A 17,055-nucleotide genomic window follows, 5' to 3' on the forward strand; every position below is an offset into this window, starting at 1 on the left:
GTAGTAATAAGCTACTAAGTACCATTTGTTGACTGCCAAATATTGACCACCTGCTATGTGCCTAGCACTATGTCAGATGCTTAACATTATTATATCGTTTAATCCTTGTAGTGACTTTGCAAGGTAGGTATTATTATCCCCATTTTATAGATGAAAATCAGAGTGCAGAGATTCCAGCATGTCCAGGGGCCTGCCATTTTTAAGTGGCAGAGGCAGGATCTAAGTTCAGGTTCATGTGACTCCTAAACTTGTGGTCTTTTTACCATATTGGTCTATTTCTCAGTTGGTATCATGGTTGATTGTTGTTTTCTAATAATGCTAGATAGGTGTTTGCTGATCAAGTCTATCTATAAATATGCTGGTCGACTCTGTATAGGTGTTTGCTGATCTTATGTATCTTTCTTGATGCCTCAAATAATTAACTAACAAACTCCTTAAAGTAATGGACAAGTACTTATATCTTGTAATTCTCTGTAACACTGGATAAGTACTTACATTTTGTAATTCTTTGTAACACCCAAAGTGTATAATAATAATGTTATGGTCAGAGCTTCTTTGAGATGTAGGTCCAGAGTACAGACATATTTAGTAAATTTTGACTAACTAACTTCCGGCCTTCTTTAGAAGTGATATAAAAATGAAAAAGAATTTTCCCTTAAATTCTTTAGATTTTTCAAAACAGTTTTTCTTTTCTAGGTAGGTACAAATAATGTCATTTAAAGAGGAAGGAGATAATCTGCTCTGTTTTGGGTTTTACTGTACCACCCCAGAATAAAAATGTGAAACTACAGACTTCTAAATAATTTTTGTGTTCTCATTTGTAAAATGGGGATAATAATAGTACATGTGTCATAGAATTGTTGGGAGATTTAAATAAGCCAATACATACTAGCCCTAGGAGCTATTCTTGATTCTGTTTTTTTCCTTAACCCTGCCATTTCCATTCATCAACAAATCCTATTCTCTCTACTTTTCAAAATAATCTGACTCTGATCTCTTCTCTTTATTTCTACTACTAACAGTCCAGCGCAAGCAGCCTCTATCATTTTTGCTTGGTCTGATGCAATAGTTTAACTGGTCTCACTGTTTCCCCTCTTGCCTCTTATCATGTAGCAGCTAGAGTGATCTTTTAAAACATACATCAAATTTTGTTTTTCTTCCTACTTAAAATCTTCCTGTGGCTTTCTATTATACTTAGTATAAAAATCTAAATTCTGCATTTAATGTAGCCTCTGCTTGCTTTTCCAATTCCTCTTTGCCCTATGTGCTTTTTGCTACAGTGCCTTCCTTTCTGTTTTTAAATTTATCAAGCTACTTCTGACATTAGGTCCTTTCCTTCATACTATTCTCTCTGTCTGGAATGATTTGTCACTAAATCATCTACAGTTTTCCAGTTATACTGGCAAAACCTTGACATCTCTTTCCTGCCTCTCTTTTTCTCCATTCTTCATTTCAACATACAAGCAAATACTGTTGGCTTTACCTTTGCAGTGTATTCAGAATCTGTTCACTTTTTACCTCCTTCTGCCACAGATACCTTGGTCACCATCATCCCTGCCTGGTTTGTTACAGGAGCTTCTTAATTTGTCTCCCTGTTTCTACCTTCATTGCCCTACTGTACTTTTTACCTAACAGGTAATTATTTTTTTAAAAATGGACTTTATTTTTTAAAACAGTTGTAGATTTACAGAAAAATTGAGAAGATAGTACAGAGAGTTCTCATATACTCTGCACCTAGTTTTCTTGTTCTCTTTGTTTCGTTTTGTTTTTTACCCACTTCCTGAGAAGTCTCCTTTATTCTGAACATTTTACATTGGTGTGATACATTGTTATAGCTAATGAACAGTATTAATACATTGATGTTAAAATTAAGTCCATGGTTTATTCATATTTCCTTGTTTTTTACCTATTGTCTTTTTCTGTTCCAGGATACCATATTATATTTAGTTGTCGTTTCTCCTTAAGCTCCTCTTGATTCCCCTTTACTGTGAAAGTTTCTCAGACTTTCCTTTTTTTTGATGACCTTGACAGTTTTGAGGAGTACTGGTCAAGTATCTTGTAGATACCACAACTATTAGAATTTGTCTAATGTTCTTCTCATGATTAGACTATGATTATGGGCCTTTGGACAGAAGACCTCAGAGAGAAAGTACCTTTTTCATCACATCACATAAAGGGTATATACTGTCAACATACTCTTACGTGGTTTAGTCCTCCATTACTTCTCTGCAGTTGTCTACTACTACTTTGTACCCTATACATTTCTATCCCGTTCACTAGATCTTTGAAGTTTCTTGAACATACCAAGCTTGCTTCTGCTTTAGGGCCTTTGTATTTGCTGCTCACTGTGCCGATGGATGGTCTTCTGGGTAGCACCATGGTTCATATCCCTACTTCCTTCTGGTTTCTGCTCATATGTCACCTTACCGAGAGGTCTTTATTGAATACATTACTTAAAAAATCATACAGTGCTCCCATCATTCTTTATTCTCCTACCATACTTTTTTTGTCTCTTCCATTTGTCTCTACGTGACATATACTTAGTTTTCTGTTTATTTCTCTCCCACTACTAAAATGTAAGCTACTTGAAGGTATGAACTTTGTTTCTTTTGTTCATTCTTCTATTCTCCAGCGTCTAGGACCATGCCTGGCACATAGTAGGCGCTCAATAAATATTTATAAACGAATGAATGTTTAAATTACTTTCTAGAAAAAGTGTGTCAGTTTATACTCCCTAAGTAATATGCTGAATTGTCTACTTTGCTGTATCTTATACAGCATTGATGTTATCTTTTAAAATATTTGATTTGTAAAATTGTTGCTTTTAAGTACATTTTGATGATTACTAGTAAAGGAAATTTTTAATATATTTTTAGTTGTATATTCTTCTCTGTTGAATTGCTTCTTCATTTTTCATAAGCTATTTTTGAATTGTATGTAGTTAACTGTGAGTGTAGATACATTCGTAGTATAGCAGGTACATAAAAATAACTTATTTTTTATTCCTTAGGTTATTATAGTCACCACATCACCAAGCTCAACCTTCGTGCCCAACATTCTCTCCAAATCCCATAACTATGCAGCAGTCACTAAGCTTGTACCAACGTCAGTCATTGCTTCTACAACCCAGAAGCCTCCAGTTGTTATAACTGCTTCACAGTCCTCTCTGGTCAGTAATAGCAGCAGTGGCAGCAGCAGTTCTACACCATCACCTATTCCTAATACAGTTGCAGTAACAGCTGTGGTATCCTCTACACCATCTGTGGTCATGTCAACAGTAGCACAAGGTGAGTGCTGTTTCACAATTTAATTCTGTCACAGTTGCTATATGGAATTTTGAAGAAAACTTGGTGGATGTGTTTTTCTGCTTTGGATATGAAGGTCCCTACTCTTAGACTCAAGATCACCACCCCATGTACCCCAGTTTGAGAATGTCAAGATGGTAGGTGATTCCATTTTCTTATATTAATATGCTTGCCCCAAGTTGTTTTGCACAGTACCTAATGGCCTGGGCTGCTAACGTTTACAAAATGTAGGTTAAATCTTGTCACAATAAATTTCAAAGGGCTATACAAATATATTTAATATAATGAAATTTTTAAATGAGAAATTTGAAATTATATTACCATAGGTTCTTCAGAGGAAGCATCAAGTACACAACCTCTTCAAAGTAAATGATAAGTAGTAGTAGGAAGAAGACGGTTTCAAGGATATGCCATTTGCCTTTTCTTCAGTTTCCTACAATTTTCTTTTCTTTTTCTTACATTTTTCTTTTTTTTTTTTGTTGAGACAGGGTGAAGTGCAGTGGAGCAATCTTGGCTCACTGCAACCTCCACCTGCCGGGCCTAAGTGATCCTCCCACCTCAGCCTTCTGAGTAGCTGGGACCACAGGCACACACCACCATACCCCACTATTTTTTTTGTATTTTTGGTAGAGACGGAGTCTTGCCATGTTGCCCAGGCTGGTCTGGAACTCCTGAGTTCAGGCAATCCACCCACCTCAGCCTCCCAAAGTGCTGGTTTTACAGGCACCAGCCACTGCGCTCCGCTAGTCTCCTAAATTTTTCTGTATGGATAGATGATGGAAATATTAACTGAAGAGCAACTGAGACCTGAACTCAAGGGCAATTGCTGCTTAATAGCAGAGGAGACCGGGCGCAGTGGCTCACGCCTGTAATCCCAGCACTTTGGGAAGCGGAGGCAGGCAAATCACTTGAGGTCAGGAGTTCAAGAACAGCCTGGCCAACATGGTGAAACCCTGTCTCTACTAAAAAAATACAAAAATTAGCCGGGCATGGTAGTGCACACCTGTAATCCCAGCTACTCGGGAGGCTGAGGTGGGAGAATCATTTGAACCCGGGAGGCAGAGATTGTAGTGAGCTGAGATTGCTCTACTGCGCTCCAGCTCTGGTGACAGAGCAAGACCCTGTCTCAAAAAAAAAAAAAGGCAAACAAAAGGAAATGTGGAAATCTCAGTTCCATTTTAGCTTAGTTTCCTAATACCTTTGTGTTCCTCCCATATGAAAGACAAATAGCATATCGTCAGAAACTTCCTTTTTTCAGTGTTGGTAGATCTTAAGAGAGTGATCAGAGGGAAGCATATATTATGTAGAATTCATACCCATATTTATAGTCTATTAAATGGAGCTTAGAAGCAATATAGAAGGGTACTTGGTATTAATTTTCATTGAGTTTTATGTGAATAATATATAACTCAAGACAGATTGGGGCTTGGAAATATTCTAGTTTATGAACTAGGCGTGAATGCAAGCACTCGAGTAGGAAAACAGTGTCTTGATTGCTTTAATGATGTGTTGTGTGTTTTATGTAACTGTAAGCAAGGAAGAGATTACATAGATATGATGCAGTCACTGTTTCTTCACTCTGCAGCTGTTATATAGTAGGATATGGGAGCATCTGTCATTTTCTGGTTCTGATACCCATTTAATGTCTCAATCAATGACAAGAAGTAGCAGTCTTCAAATTTCCTTTTGTTGGAATTAAAAAAAAATTCCAACATTTCTATTTATACAGCAGTGAATGAGAATATAGTCCTGTTAAATACAGAAATATTTATTTTTTGAGATAGAGTCTCCCTCTGTCACCCAGGCTAGAGTGTAGTGGCGTGATCTTGGCTCACTGCAACCTCCGCCTCCCGGGTTCAAGCAATTCTCCTGCCTCAGCCACCCCAGTAGCTGGGACTACAGGTGTGTGCTCCCAAGCCTGGCTAATTTTTGTATTTCTACTAGAGGCGGTGTTTTGCCATGTTGCCCAGGCTGGTCTTGAACTCCTGGCCTCTAGAGATCCCCCCCGCTTCAGCCTACCAAAGTGCTGGGATTACAGGTGTGCATCCTCATGCCTGGCCTAAATATAAAAATAATTTTTATACAGAAAATTTGTTTAAAATGTTGGTTACAAACATGTTCCGAATTCACCGTTTTATCATTTGAAGGTTGAGAGAAGGAAAGGCCACCTGACTCCTCACCTGACTGATGCGTGTATCAACCCTAATAGGAATTATCATCTATTGATAGTTGTTTCTCTCTGCCAATACTCATCAAACAGTTTGCTGGTTTTACTGTATTAGAAAGATTACTGTTTTTCCAAGATAGATGTTACTATTTGAGGTAAGAGATATTTCTCTCGGTTACTAATAAAATATCTTCAAGCAAAATGAATATTTCAGGCTTCTATTTTTCATTGTTAATTTTCTCCAGGTAGCCACTGAATCTTTTAGGAACTTAGGACTTTCTTCATTTTCTCCTTTGCTTCTTAGCATTCTACATCTGTTTGAGTCTTGAGTAATTGTAGGGGAGCTGGAAGTGACATCTCAGAGATTTCTCTTAAAGTCACTGGAAGTTAATAGAGAATGAAGGATGTGAAAGTAAACTCTGAATATACTCAAGTAAACGATGTGATTATTTGGTTTCTGTTTGACATATTTAATTTAGGTGTTATTAGTACTAAGAAATCAAGGAGTTTTATTTTTTTTAAAGAAAGGTAATATTGGTGGAAGTGGTAACACATAGACTGCATTTGTGATTCTGCCTGCAGGGCTTCTGTAGCAGCTCCTGTGTGGGTACATCAGGCAAGAGGGCATTCAGTGTCTGCTTCTACTATGGAGTACAGACATATTGTTTTAGAGCTGATGTATCTCTGGTTATGCTTGTAGGGGTAGCTGGTGGTAGAGGGGAAAGGGTCTTAGCAGTAACTTGGTAAATGACTCCATGTTTGTAAGTGTAGTGATGGTCCACACTGCATTAATTGATGTAGTTACATCTCTTTTAACTTAGTGGTCTTCTCTCTCTTTTGTCCTTGCAACTTACTTGTTGAAGAAATAACTAATTTTTCCTGAGAGTTTCCCATAGTCTGGATTATACTGATTTCATTTGTGTAGTGTAGTTTAACAAAGTCTCCTGTTCAATGCATTTCCATAAAACTGGTAGCCAAATCTAGGAGCTTGATTAGATTCAAGTGTGATTGTTTTTGGAAACAGGAAGAATGAACATTTTTAAGTGGTAGTGTATACTTCTCGTTGCATCATTTTAAGAGACACATAATGTCTGTTTTTTCCCTTTAGTGATGTTAACATTGACTAGAGGATACAAGTGTTACCAAATGGTTTTAATAGCTATTAATAATCTTTGCCTAGATCTATTATTTTATTGGTTATTGCAAAATGCATTTTATCTTTATTTTCATTTATTAGCTAGAATTCTTAAAGAAGAACTTTCCTTTATTATTATTGCTTACCCTAAGGTACAACTCATGTGGGAGAAGCAGGATACATGCCTGATTATTTCTCTTCATTTGTATATTTTCAGATGAATTGGTTCATCGGCCAATAAGATTTTAACTCCCCATATTATTAAGATTTTTGGTGTCTATCAATACATTGCAGATCTTCCTTCTGGTGCTCACATTGTTCCATCCTTTGCAGTGGGAGTCTCTTTAAGTTGATTTCTAAATTCTTTTGACACCACTACATTAGTCTTTAATAGTGTCCTTGTTTCATGGTATGTTGAGATGTTCCAGGTTCATCTTGTACATTTTCTCCCCTAGACTTGAAATTAGACATTTTTTCAGGGAGTCCTGGTTTCTTAGTGAAAAATGGTGTTTAGATACCACAATCTGGGCATTGTGGGGGTGTTCATCACTACTGCATTGGTCATTGTTTCTACATTTTATTGGTGGACAGAGCTAGAGTTCTTTTTTGTTTGAGAGGAAATATGTCATCAGTTTATGCTGATATTACTAATTCCAATTTATAATTATGGGTTTTAACTTTTTCTATTTGTATGTTTGTATCTTTTTTCTTTTGATGATTCAGGAAGAATCTTTAGGAACTAGAAGATCCTGATTTCTAATGATTAATAAAATTATACCTTTAATGTATAATACATAGTAGTTTCAGAATAATAGAACCAATATGATTATTGAACATAAATTTTTATTGTAGTTATTTCATTTTTAAGGGTATTGTAAGGATATACAGTGAAATTACTGTATTTAAAAGTCACTTGAAATAATTCTTTTCTCTATAGTCAAGCATTATAGTTTAATTTGTTTCTGGGTTTTTTTTTTTTGGATTGTCATTTTGAAAATTTTTGCTAAATTTTATTTATAATTATATAACATATTTATGTAGTTCCAAAATCAAATCCACAAAATCAAGTATGTTCTGAGAAGTCTGTTTATCTATGACTTCTTCTTCCAACAGTTGTTCTGTCCCCATAATGGGTAATCTTTTTAATTTTTATTTCTCCTTTCATTTTTTAACATATAAGCAAATGTGTATTTATTATATTTTACCTTTTTCTTAGATAAACGTAATATATTATACAAACTGTTGTGCACTTTAATATTTGGAAGGAGTAATTTTTAATTTGGTGGTTATAAGTCTGGTGCTGGTAATATAGAAAGAGGTAATAGCTGAAATGTGGTTTGTGTGTATAGAAGGAAATAATTTATATCTTAGATGACTGCTTCTTCATAGTTGATTCATCTTCCTTTTTCCTCCAGATTTTGTACTTAACAGACTAGAAGCTGTAATTAGCTTTTATTGTTATCTCTCAAATCCATTCTCAAATGGGCTATTATTTCTTAGATTGATTCCACTTTTTATTCTGCCTGTTTCTTAGATTAATTGTTGCTACTGTTTTTTTAAATTTTACTTTGGTGAGAAAATTTGCTTTCATCTTGTTCTTTTCATGTTATTTTATGGACTTCATGAATTATTTACCCAGTGCTGTGACAATCTTCTGCTGACCTTTTATTTTCCCTCCTTGACCCGTTTTCAACCTAACAAGTTACTTCCAATTACATTGTTTCCACTAGTATTCCTGCTGTCTACACTTTATTTACTTTCTTTAGGCTGGCCCTGAATGCAGTTTCTGTTTTCCATTGCCGTTTCACAAAATACCTTCCCTGTGAAATCCCCCAACCCTATCAGTTCAACATGGTTCCCATTTAGTATCTAAAAGCATTTAAAAGTTATTTAAAACCTAACAATATTAGTAGGTCAGATAGTTTCGGAGAACAGTAGAGAACAAAGTGCTACCAGTAATCCCACCACTGTACCACAATAGCACTTTCTTTTTCTGTATTATTACCTTTTTACCCATGTGAATAATTTTTTTTTTTTTTTGGAGACGGAGTCTTGCTGTCACCCACACTGGAGTGCAGTGGTGCAATCTCGGCTCACTGCAATCTCTGCCTCCCAGGTTCAAGTGATTCTCCTGCCTCAGCCTCCTGAGTAGCTGGGATTACAGGCGTGTGCCACCACGCCTAGCAAATTTTTGTATTTTTAGTAGAGACGGGGTTTCACCATGTTGGTCAGGCTAGCCTTGCACTCCTGACCTCATAAACCACCCGCTTCAGCCTCCCAAAGTGCTGGAATTATAGGTGTGAGCCACCGCACCTGGCTGTGAATAATATTTTTTACATATTTGGAATAAAAAGTTCATATTCTATTTGGTAGCATGCTTTCTTCATATATTGTTGCTTCATTAGCATTATCCTAATTATTTTCAGAGCTGTTTAATATTTTTATTATTGCATAATTTATTAAATTTATTATATAATACATAATAATTTATTAAATTATTCCCTTATTGTTGGGTATCTAGTGTGTTTCCAGGGTTTGATATTCTAGATTTAACTATAGTTAACATCTTTGTGAATTTAATTGAGCCTTCCCTTTTCTTAGAACCAGCACTCAGGAAGGAGCAGGATTACCAAATAGAAGAATTGGAATTTTTTTGTAGAGTTTACTAAATGCTGTATTTTATCCCCCTGAACTATACCCTTTCAGAATATTTCATTAGTATCTGGCCACTATTAAGTCCTTATTCTTCTTGTTTAAAAAAAAAAAATAGGGCGGAGGGAATAATTTTGGTGATTAAAAAAAATTGAGTAGCATACTGCTTAACCAGTACAGTTTCATCATCCCTAATCTGAAAATCTGAAATCTGAAATGCTCTAAAATCTGAAGCTTTCTGAGGGCCAATTGATGCCACAAGTGGACAATTCCACACCTGACTTCATGTGGTAAATTGCAATCAAAACACAGGTGCACACCACACAGTTTATTCAGCATTCCCAAGGGAAAAAAGACTCCTTCTGCCTTCTGTAGCAGTAATATATCTTTTCCTTGCCCACCCAGATTCCCCTGACACAAACACTCCCTCAGCGGGTAATAAAATGGCGTGTATGCAGGCTGGATGTGCCAATAACAGGTTCCCAGCAATGCGCCACATGGGGCCAAGACCTATGTGCATCACTTGCCATGTTTTTTTTGCTTATTTTCTGTTCTGTGGTGTAAAGATGTTGAAAATGTCAAAAAGGCCTGCAGATACCTCTGAGGGGTAATAGTGACAAGGAAACGAGGAAGCACTTAAGTTTATCTATATAGCACAGAAGGACAAGCTGTTGGAGAAATTGGACAGTGGTGTTAAGTGTGCAGTGTGTTGCAGAAGAGTATGGTGTTGGAATGACTACCATGTATGACCTGAAAAAACAAAAGGATAAGCTATTGAAATTCTGTGCTGAAACGATGAACAGAAGTTAATGAAAAATAGAAATACGCTGCATAAAGCTAAAAATGAAGATCTCGATCGCATATTGAAAGAGTGGATCCATCAGCATTGTAGTGAACTCATGTCACTTAATGGTAATACTGATCATGAAACAAGCAAAGATCTATCATGATTAACTAAAAACTGAAGGAAGCTGTGAATATTCAACAGGCCATTTGCAGAAATTTAAGAAGAGATGCGGCATTACAGTTTTAAAACTTTGTAGTGATAAAGCATTTTTTGATAACGAAGCAGCAAGAAGTTCATTGACAAGTTTGCCATCGTCACCGCTGATTACTATCTTATGCCAGAACAAGTCAATAATGCTGATGAAACGTCACTGTTTTGGTGTTACTGCCCCAGAAAGACACTGACTACAGCTGATGAGACAGCCAATACAGGTATTAAGGATGCCAAGGACAGAATAACTGGGATGGGATGTGGTAATGTAGGAGGCACTCATAAATGCTGTGATGGGCAAAAGCTTGCATTCTTGCTGTTTTTAAGGAGTGAATTTCTTACCAGTCTGTTAATATGGTAACAAAAAAGCATGTATTATTGGGGATATCTTTTCTGATTGGTTTCCAAACATCTTGTACCAGCAGCTTGTGTTCATTGCAGGGCAGCTGGACTGTGCAACAATGGCAAGATTTTATTTATTGATGACTGTTCTCATCTTCCAGTTGAAATTCTCCTCAAAAATAATGTTTATGCCATGTACTTTCCCCCAGTGTGACTTTATTAATTCAGCCATGCGGCCAAGGTAGCCTTAGACCAATGAAGAGTTATATAAAAATGCTTTCTTGGGGGAGTGGCTGGCAAGATAGCTGAATAGGAACAGCTGTGGTCTGTAGCTCCCAGCGATATCAACACAGAAGGCAGATGATTTCTGCATTTCCAACTGAGGTACCTGGCTCATCTCATTGGGATTGGTTAGACAGTGGATGTAGCCCATGGAGGGTTAGCCAAAGCAAGGTGGGGTGTTACCTCACCCAGGAAGCGCAAGGGGTTGGGGAACTCCCTCGTCTAGCCAAGGGAAGCCGTGAGGGACCCTGCTGTGAGGGACGGTGCATTCAGGCCCACATACTATGCTTTTCCCGTGGTCTTTGCAACCCATAGACCAGGAGATTCCTTCGGGTGCCTACACCACCCAGGGCCCTGGGTTTCAAGCACAAAACTGGGCAGCTGTTTGGGCAGACACCAAGCTAGCTTTAGGAGTTTTTGTTTGTTTGTTTGTTTTTTGTTTTTTGGATGGGGTCTTGCTCTGTTGCCCAGACTGGTGTGCAGTGGTGCCATCTCGGCTCACTGCAAGCTCCGCCTCCCGGGTTTATGCCATTCTCCTCCCTCAGCCTCTGGAGTAGCTGGGACTACAGGCAGCTGCCACTATGCCCGGCTAATTTTTTGTATTTTTAGTAGAAATGGGGTTTCATCATGTTAGCCAGGATGGTCTTGATCTCCTGACCTCGTGATCCACCCACCTCGGCCTCCCAAAGTGCTGGGATTACAGGTGTGAGTCACCACGCCCAGCCAGGAGTTTTTTGTTTTTGTTTTTGTTTTCATACCTCAGTGGTGCCTGGAACACCAGCGAGACAGAACCCTTCACTCCCCTGGAAAGGGTTGTGAAGCCAGGGAGCCAAGTGGTCTAGCTCAGCGGATCCCAATTCCATGGAGCCAAGCAAGCTAAGATCCACTGGCTTGAAATTCTTGCTGCCAGCACAGCAGTCTGAAGTCAACCTGGGTCGCTGGAGCTTGGTGGGGGGAGGGGTGACCACCATTACTTAGGCTTGAGTAGGTGGTTTTTCCCCTCAGAGTGTAAAGAAAGCCACAGGGAAGTTCGAACTGGGCGGAGCCCACTGCAGCTCGTCAAAGCCGCTGTAGCCAGACTGCCTCTCTAGATTCCTCCTCTGTGGACAGGGCATCTCTGAAAGAAAGGCAGCAGCCTCAGTCAGGGGCTTATGGGTAAAACTCCCATCTCCCTGGAACAGAGCACCTGGGGGAAGGGGCAGCTGTGGGCGCAGCTTCAGCAGACTTAAACGTTCCTGCTTACCAGGTCTGAAGAGAGCAGCAGATCTCCCAGCAGAACACTCGAGCTCTCAGAACACTCGAGAGCAGCAGATCTCCCAGCAGAACACTGCCTCCTCAAGTGGGTCCCTGACTTCCGTGCCTCCTAACTGGGAGAAACCTCACAGCAGGGGTTGATAGACACCTCATACAGGAGAGCTCTGGCTAGCATCTGGCAGGTGCCCCTCTGGGACAAAGCCTCCAGGGGAAGGAACAGGCAGCGATCTTTGCTATTCTGCAGCCTCCGCTGGTGATACCCAGGCAAACAGGGTCTGGAGTGTACCTCTAGCAAACTCCAGCAGACCTGCAGCAGAGGGGCCTGGGTGTTAGCAGGAAAACTAACAAACAGAAAGGAATAGCATCAACATCAACAAAAAGGACGTCCACACAGAAACCCCATATAAAAGTCACCAACATCAAAGACGAAAGGTAGATAATTCCATGAAGATGAGGAAAAACCAGCACAGAAAGGCTGAAAATTCCAAAAACCAGAACGCCTCTTCTGCTCCAAAGGATCACAACTCCTCACCAGCAAAGGAACAAAACTGGACGGAGAATGAGTTTGACGAATTGACAGAAGTAGGCTTCAGAAGGTGGGTATTAACAAACCTCTCCGAGCTAAAGGAGCATGTTCTAACCCAATGCGAGGAAGCTAAGAACCTTGAAAAAAGGTTAGGGGAATTTCTAATTAGAATAATCAGTTTAGAGAAAAACATAAATGACCTGATGGAGCTGAAAAACACAGCACGAGAACTTTGTGAAGCATACACAAGTATCAATAGCCGAATCAATCAAGCAGGAGAAAGGATATCAGAGATTGAAGATCAACTTAATGAAATGAAGCGTGAAGACAAGATTAGAGAAAAATATGAATGAACAAAGCCTCCAAGAAATATGGGACTATGTGAAAAGACCAAAACTATGTTTGATTGGTGTACCTGAAAGTGACGGGGAGAATGGAACCAAGTTGGAAAACACTTGGAGAGTATTATCCAGGAGAACTTCCCCAACCTAGCAAGACAGGCCAACATTCAAATTCAGGAAATACAGAGAACACCACAAAGATACTCCTCGAGAAGAGCAACCCCAAGGCACATAATCGTCAGATTTACCAAGGTTGAAATGAAGGAAAAAATGTTAAGGGCAGCCAGAGCGAAAGGTAGGGTTACCCACAAAGGGAAGCCCATCAGACGAACAGCGGATCTCTCTGTAGAAACCCTACAAGCCAGAAGAGAGTGGGGGCCAAAATTGAACATTCTTAAAAGAATTTTCAACCCAGAATTTCATATCCAGCTGAACTAAGCTTCATAAGCGAAGGAGAAATAAAATCCTTCACAGACAAGCAAATGCTGAGAGATTTTGTCACCGCCAGGCCCGCCTTACAAGAACTCCTGAAGGAAGCACCAAATATGGAAAGGAAAAACCAGTACCAGCCACTGGAAAAACATACCAAATTGTAAAGACCATTGACACTATGAAGAAACTGTATCAACTAATGGACAAAATAACCACCTGGCATCATAATGACAGGATCAGATTCACACATAACAATATTAACCTTAAATGTAAACAGGCTAAATGCCCCAAAAACACAGACTAGTAAATTGGATAAAGAGTCAAGACTGATCGGTGTGCTGTATTCCCGAGACCCATCCCATGTGAAAGATACACATAGGCTCAAAATAAAGGGATGAAGGAATAGTTACCGAACAAATGGAAAGCAAAAAAAAAGCAAGGATTACAATCTTAGTCTCTGATAAAACAGATTTTAAACCAACAAAGATCGCAAAAGACAAATAAGGACATTACATGATGGTAAAGGGATCAATGCAACAAGAAGAGCTAACTATCCTAAATATATATGCACCCAATACAGGAGCACCCAGATTCATAAAGCAAGATCTTAGAGACCTACAAAGAGACTTAGACTCCCACACAATAATAGTGGGAGACTTTAACACCCCACTGTCAATATTAGACAGATCAACGAGACAGAAAATTAACAAGGATATTCAGGACTTGAACTCAGCCTTGGACCAAGTGGACCTAATAGACATCTACAGAACTCTCCACCCCAAATCAACAGAATATACATTCTTCTCAGCATCACATCACACTCATTTTAAAATTGACCACATAATTGGAAGTAAAACACTTCTCAGCAAATGCAAAAGAACAGAAATCGTAACAAACAGTCTCTCAGACCACAGTGCAATCAAATTATAACTCAGGATTAAGAAACTTACTCAAACCCGCACAACTACATGGAAACTGAACAACTGAGTGCAGTTTCTGCTGAACTGCTCCTGAGTGACTACTGGGTAAATAACAAAATTAAGGCAGAAATAAATAAGTTTTTTGAAACCAATAAGAACAAAGACACAACATACCAGAATCTCTGGGACACAGCTAAAGCAGTGTTTAGAGGGAAATTTGTAGCACTAACTGTCCACAGGAGAAAGCAGGAAAGATCTAAAATGGACACCCTAACATCATAATTAAGAGAACTAGAGAAGCAAGAGCAAACAAATTCAAAAGCTAGCAGAAGTCAAGAAATAACTAAGAGGAGAACTGAAGGACATAGAGACACAAAAAACCCTTGAAAAAATCAATGAATCCAGGAGCTGCTGTTTTGAAAAGATTAACAAGATAGAAAGACAACTAGCCAGACTAATAAAGAAGAAAAGAGAGAAGAATCAAATAGACACAATAAAAAATGATAAAGAGGTTATTACCACTGATCCCACAGAAATACAAGCTACTATCAGAGAATACTATAAACACCTCTACGCAAATAAACTTGAAAATCTAGAAGAAGGCCAAGCGCGGTGGCTCATGCCTGTAATCCCAGCATTTTGGGAGGCCAAGACGGGTGGATCACCTGAGGTCAGGAGTTTGAGACTAGCCTGACCAACATGGAGAAACCCCGTCTCTACTAAAAATACAAAAAATTAGCCAGGCATGGTGGCACATGCCTGTAATCCCTGCTACTCGGGAGGCTGAGGCGGGATAATTGCTTGAACCTGGGAGGTGGAGGTTGTGGAGACTGCACCATTGCACTCCAGCCTGGGTAACAAGAGCGAAACTCCATCTCAAAAAAAAAAAAAACTAGAAGAAATGGATAAATTCCTGGACACATACTCCCTACCAAGACTAAACCAGGAAGAAGTCAAATCCCTGAATAGACCAATAACAAGTTGTGAAACTAAGGCAGTAATTAATAGCCTACCAACCAAAAAAAGCCCAGGACCAGACAGATTCGCAGCCAAATTCTACCAGAGGTACAAAGAGGAGCAGGTACCATTCCTTCTGAAGCTATTCCAAACAATAGAAAAAGAGAGACTCCTTTGTAACTCATTTTATGAGGCCAGCATCATTCTGATACCAAAACCCAGCAGAGACACAACAAAAAGAAAATTTCAGGCCAATATCCCTGATGAATATCAATGAAAAAATCCTCAATAAAATACTGGGAAACTGAATCCAACAGCACATCAAAAAGCTTATCAACCACAAACTGGCTTTATCCCTGGGATGCAAGGCTGGTTCAACATATGCAAATCAATAAACGTAATCCATCACATAGACAGAACCAATGACAAAAACCACATGCTTATCTCAATAGATACAGAAAAGGCCTTTGATAAAATTCAACACCCCTTTATGCTAAAAGCCCTCAATAAACTAGGTATTGATGGAACGTATCTCAAAATAAGAGCTATTTATGACAAACCCACAGCCAATATCATACTGAATGGGCAAAAGCTGGAAGCACTCCCTTTGAAAATCGTCACAGGACAAGAATGCCTTCTCTCACCACTCCTAGTCAATATAGTATTGGAAGTTCTGGCTAGGGCAATCAGGCAAGAGAAAGAAATAAAGGGTATTCAACAAAGGGTATTCAAATAGGAAGAGAGGAAGTCAATGTGGAGAAATCGGAACACTTTATACTGTTGGTGGGAGTGTAAATTAGTTCAATGATTGTGGAAGACGGTGTGGCGATTCCTCAAGGATCTAGAACCAGAAATACCATTTGACTCAGCAATCCCATTACCGGGCATATACCCAAAGGATTATACATCATTCTTCTATAAAGACGCATGCACATGTATGTTTATTGCAGCCCTGTTCACAGTAGCAAGGACTTGGAACCACACCAAATGCCCATCAGTGGTAGACTGGATAAAAAAAGTGTGGCACATATACACCATGGAATATATGCAGCCATAAAAGATGATGATTTCCTGTCCTTTGCGGGAACATGGATGAAGCTGGAAGCCATCATTCTCAGCAAACTAACACAGGAGCAGAAAACCAAACACTACATGTTCTCACTCATAAGTGGAGTTGAGCAATGAGAACACATGGACACAGGGAGGGGAACATCACAACACTGGGGCCTATTGGGGGGTAGGGGGAAAGGGGAGGCATAGCATTAGGAGAAATAACTAATGTAGATGACAGGTTGTTGGGTGCAGCAAAGCACCATGGCGTGTGTATACCTATGTAACAAACCTGCATGTTCTGCACATCTGTCCCAGAACTTAAAATATAGTAATAAAAAAAATGCTTTCTTGAACAGCATGCTAACATAACAGCAGTGAACAGAGGCATGAATGTGGAAGATTTTCAACAAGAGTTTAAATTGAAGGATACCATATGTGCTGTTGCCAGTGCTTGGAACATAGTATCTAAAAACACAGTTGTGCATGCCTGGCACAACCTCTGACCTGGGACTATGTTTAGTGATTATGATCAAAGTAGTGACTTTGAAGGATCTTGTATGTCAGATTAGAAAAAAAATGATGTCTGACCTCTCCTCCTAATATTTGCAAAAAAAATATACCTTCAGAGTCTGTCTGGAAGGTGGCTGAAGTGGATATTTAAGAAGTTTTTAACATCATAATGAGGCTTCACT

General features: G+C 39.0%; 1 protein-coding gene across 50 annotated transcripts in view; it reads left to right on the plus strand.

Annotated features, from left to right (window-relative positions):
* EMSY (EMSY transcriptional repressor, BRCA2 interacting) overlaps positions 1-17,055 on the plus strand; it is a 104,191-nt gene that overhangs the window by 25,535 nt on the left and 61,601 nt on the right. For all 50 annotated transcript variants that reach the window (XR_012423535.1, XR_012423537.1, XR_012423543.1 and 47 more), the window contains one exon: positions 3,011-3,287. Coding sequence is in view for 40 of the 50 variants with exons in the window: in XM_045371261.3 (XP_045227196.1) it covers positions 3,011-3,287 (277 nt within the window). In the remaining 10 variants the exon portion in view is untranslated. The remainder of the gene's footprint in view (positions 1-3,010; positions 3,288-17,055) is intronic.

Source organism: Macaca fascicularis, chromosome 14 (genome assembly GCF_037993035.2).
Source record: "Macaca fascicularis isolate 582-1 chromosome 14, T2T-MFA8v1.1".
Taxonomy (NCBI): domain Eukaryota; kingdom Metazoa; phylum Chordata; class Mammalia; order Primates; family Cercopithecidae; genus Macaca; species Macaca fascicularis.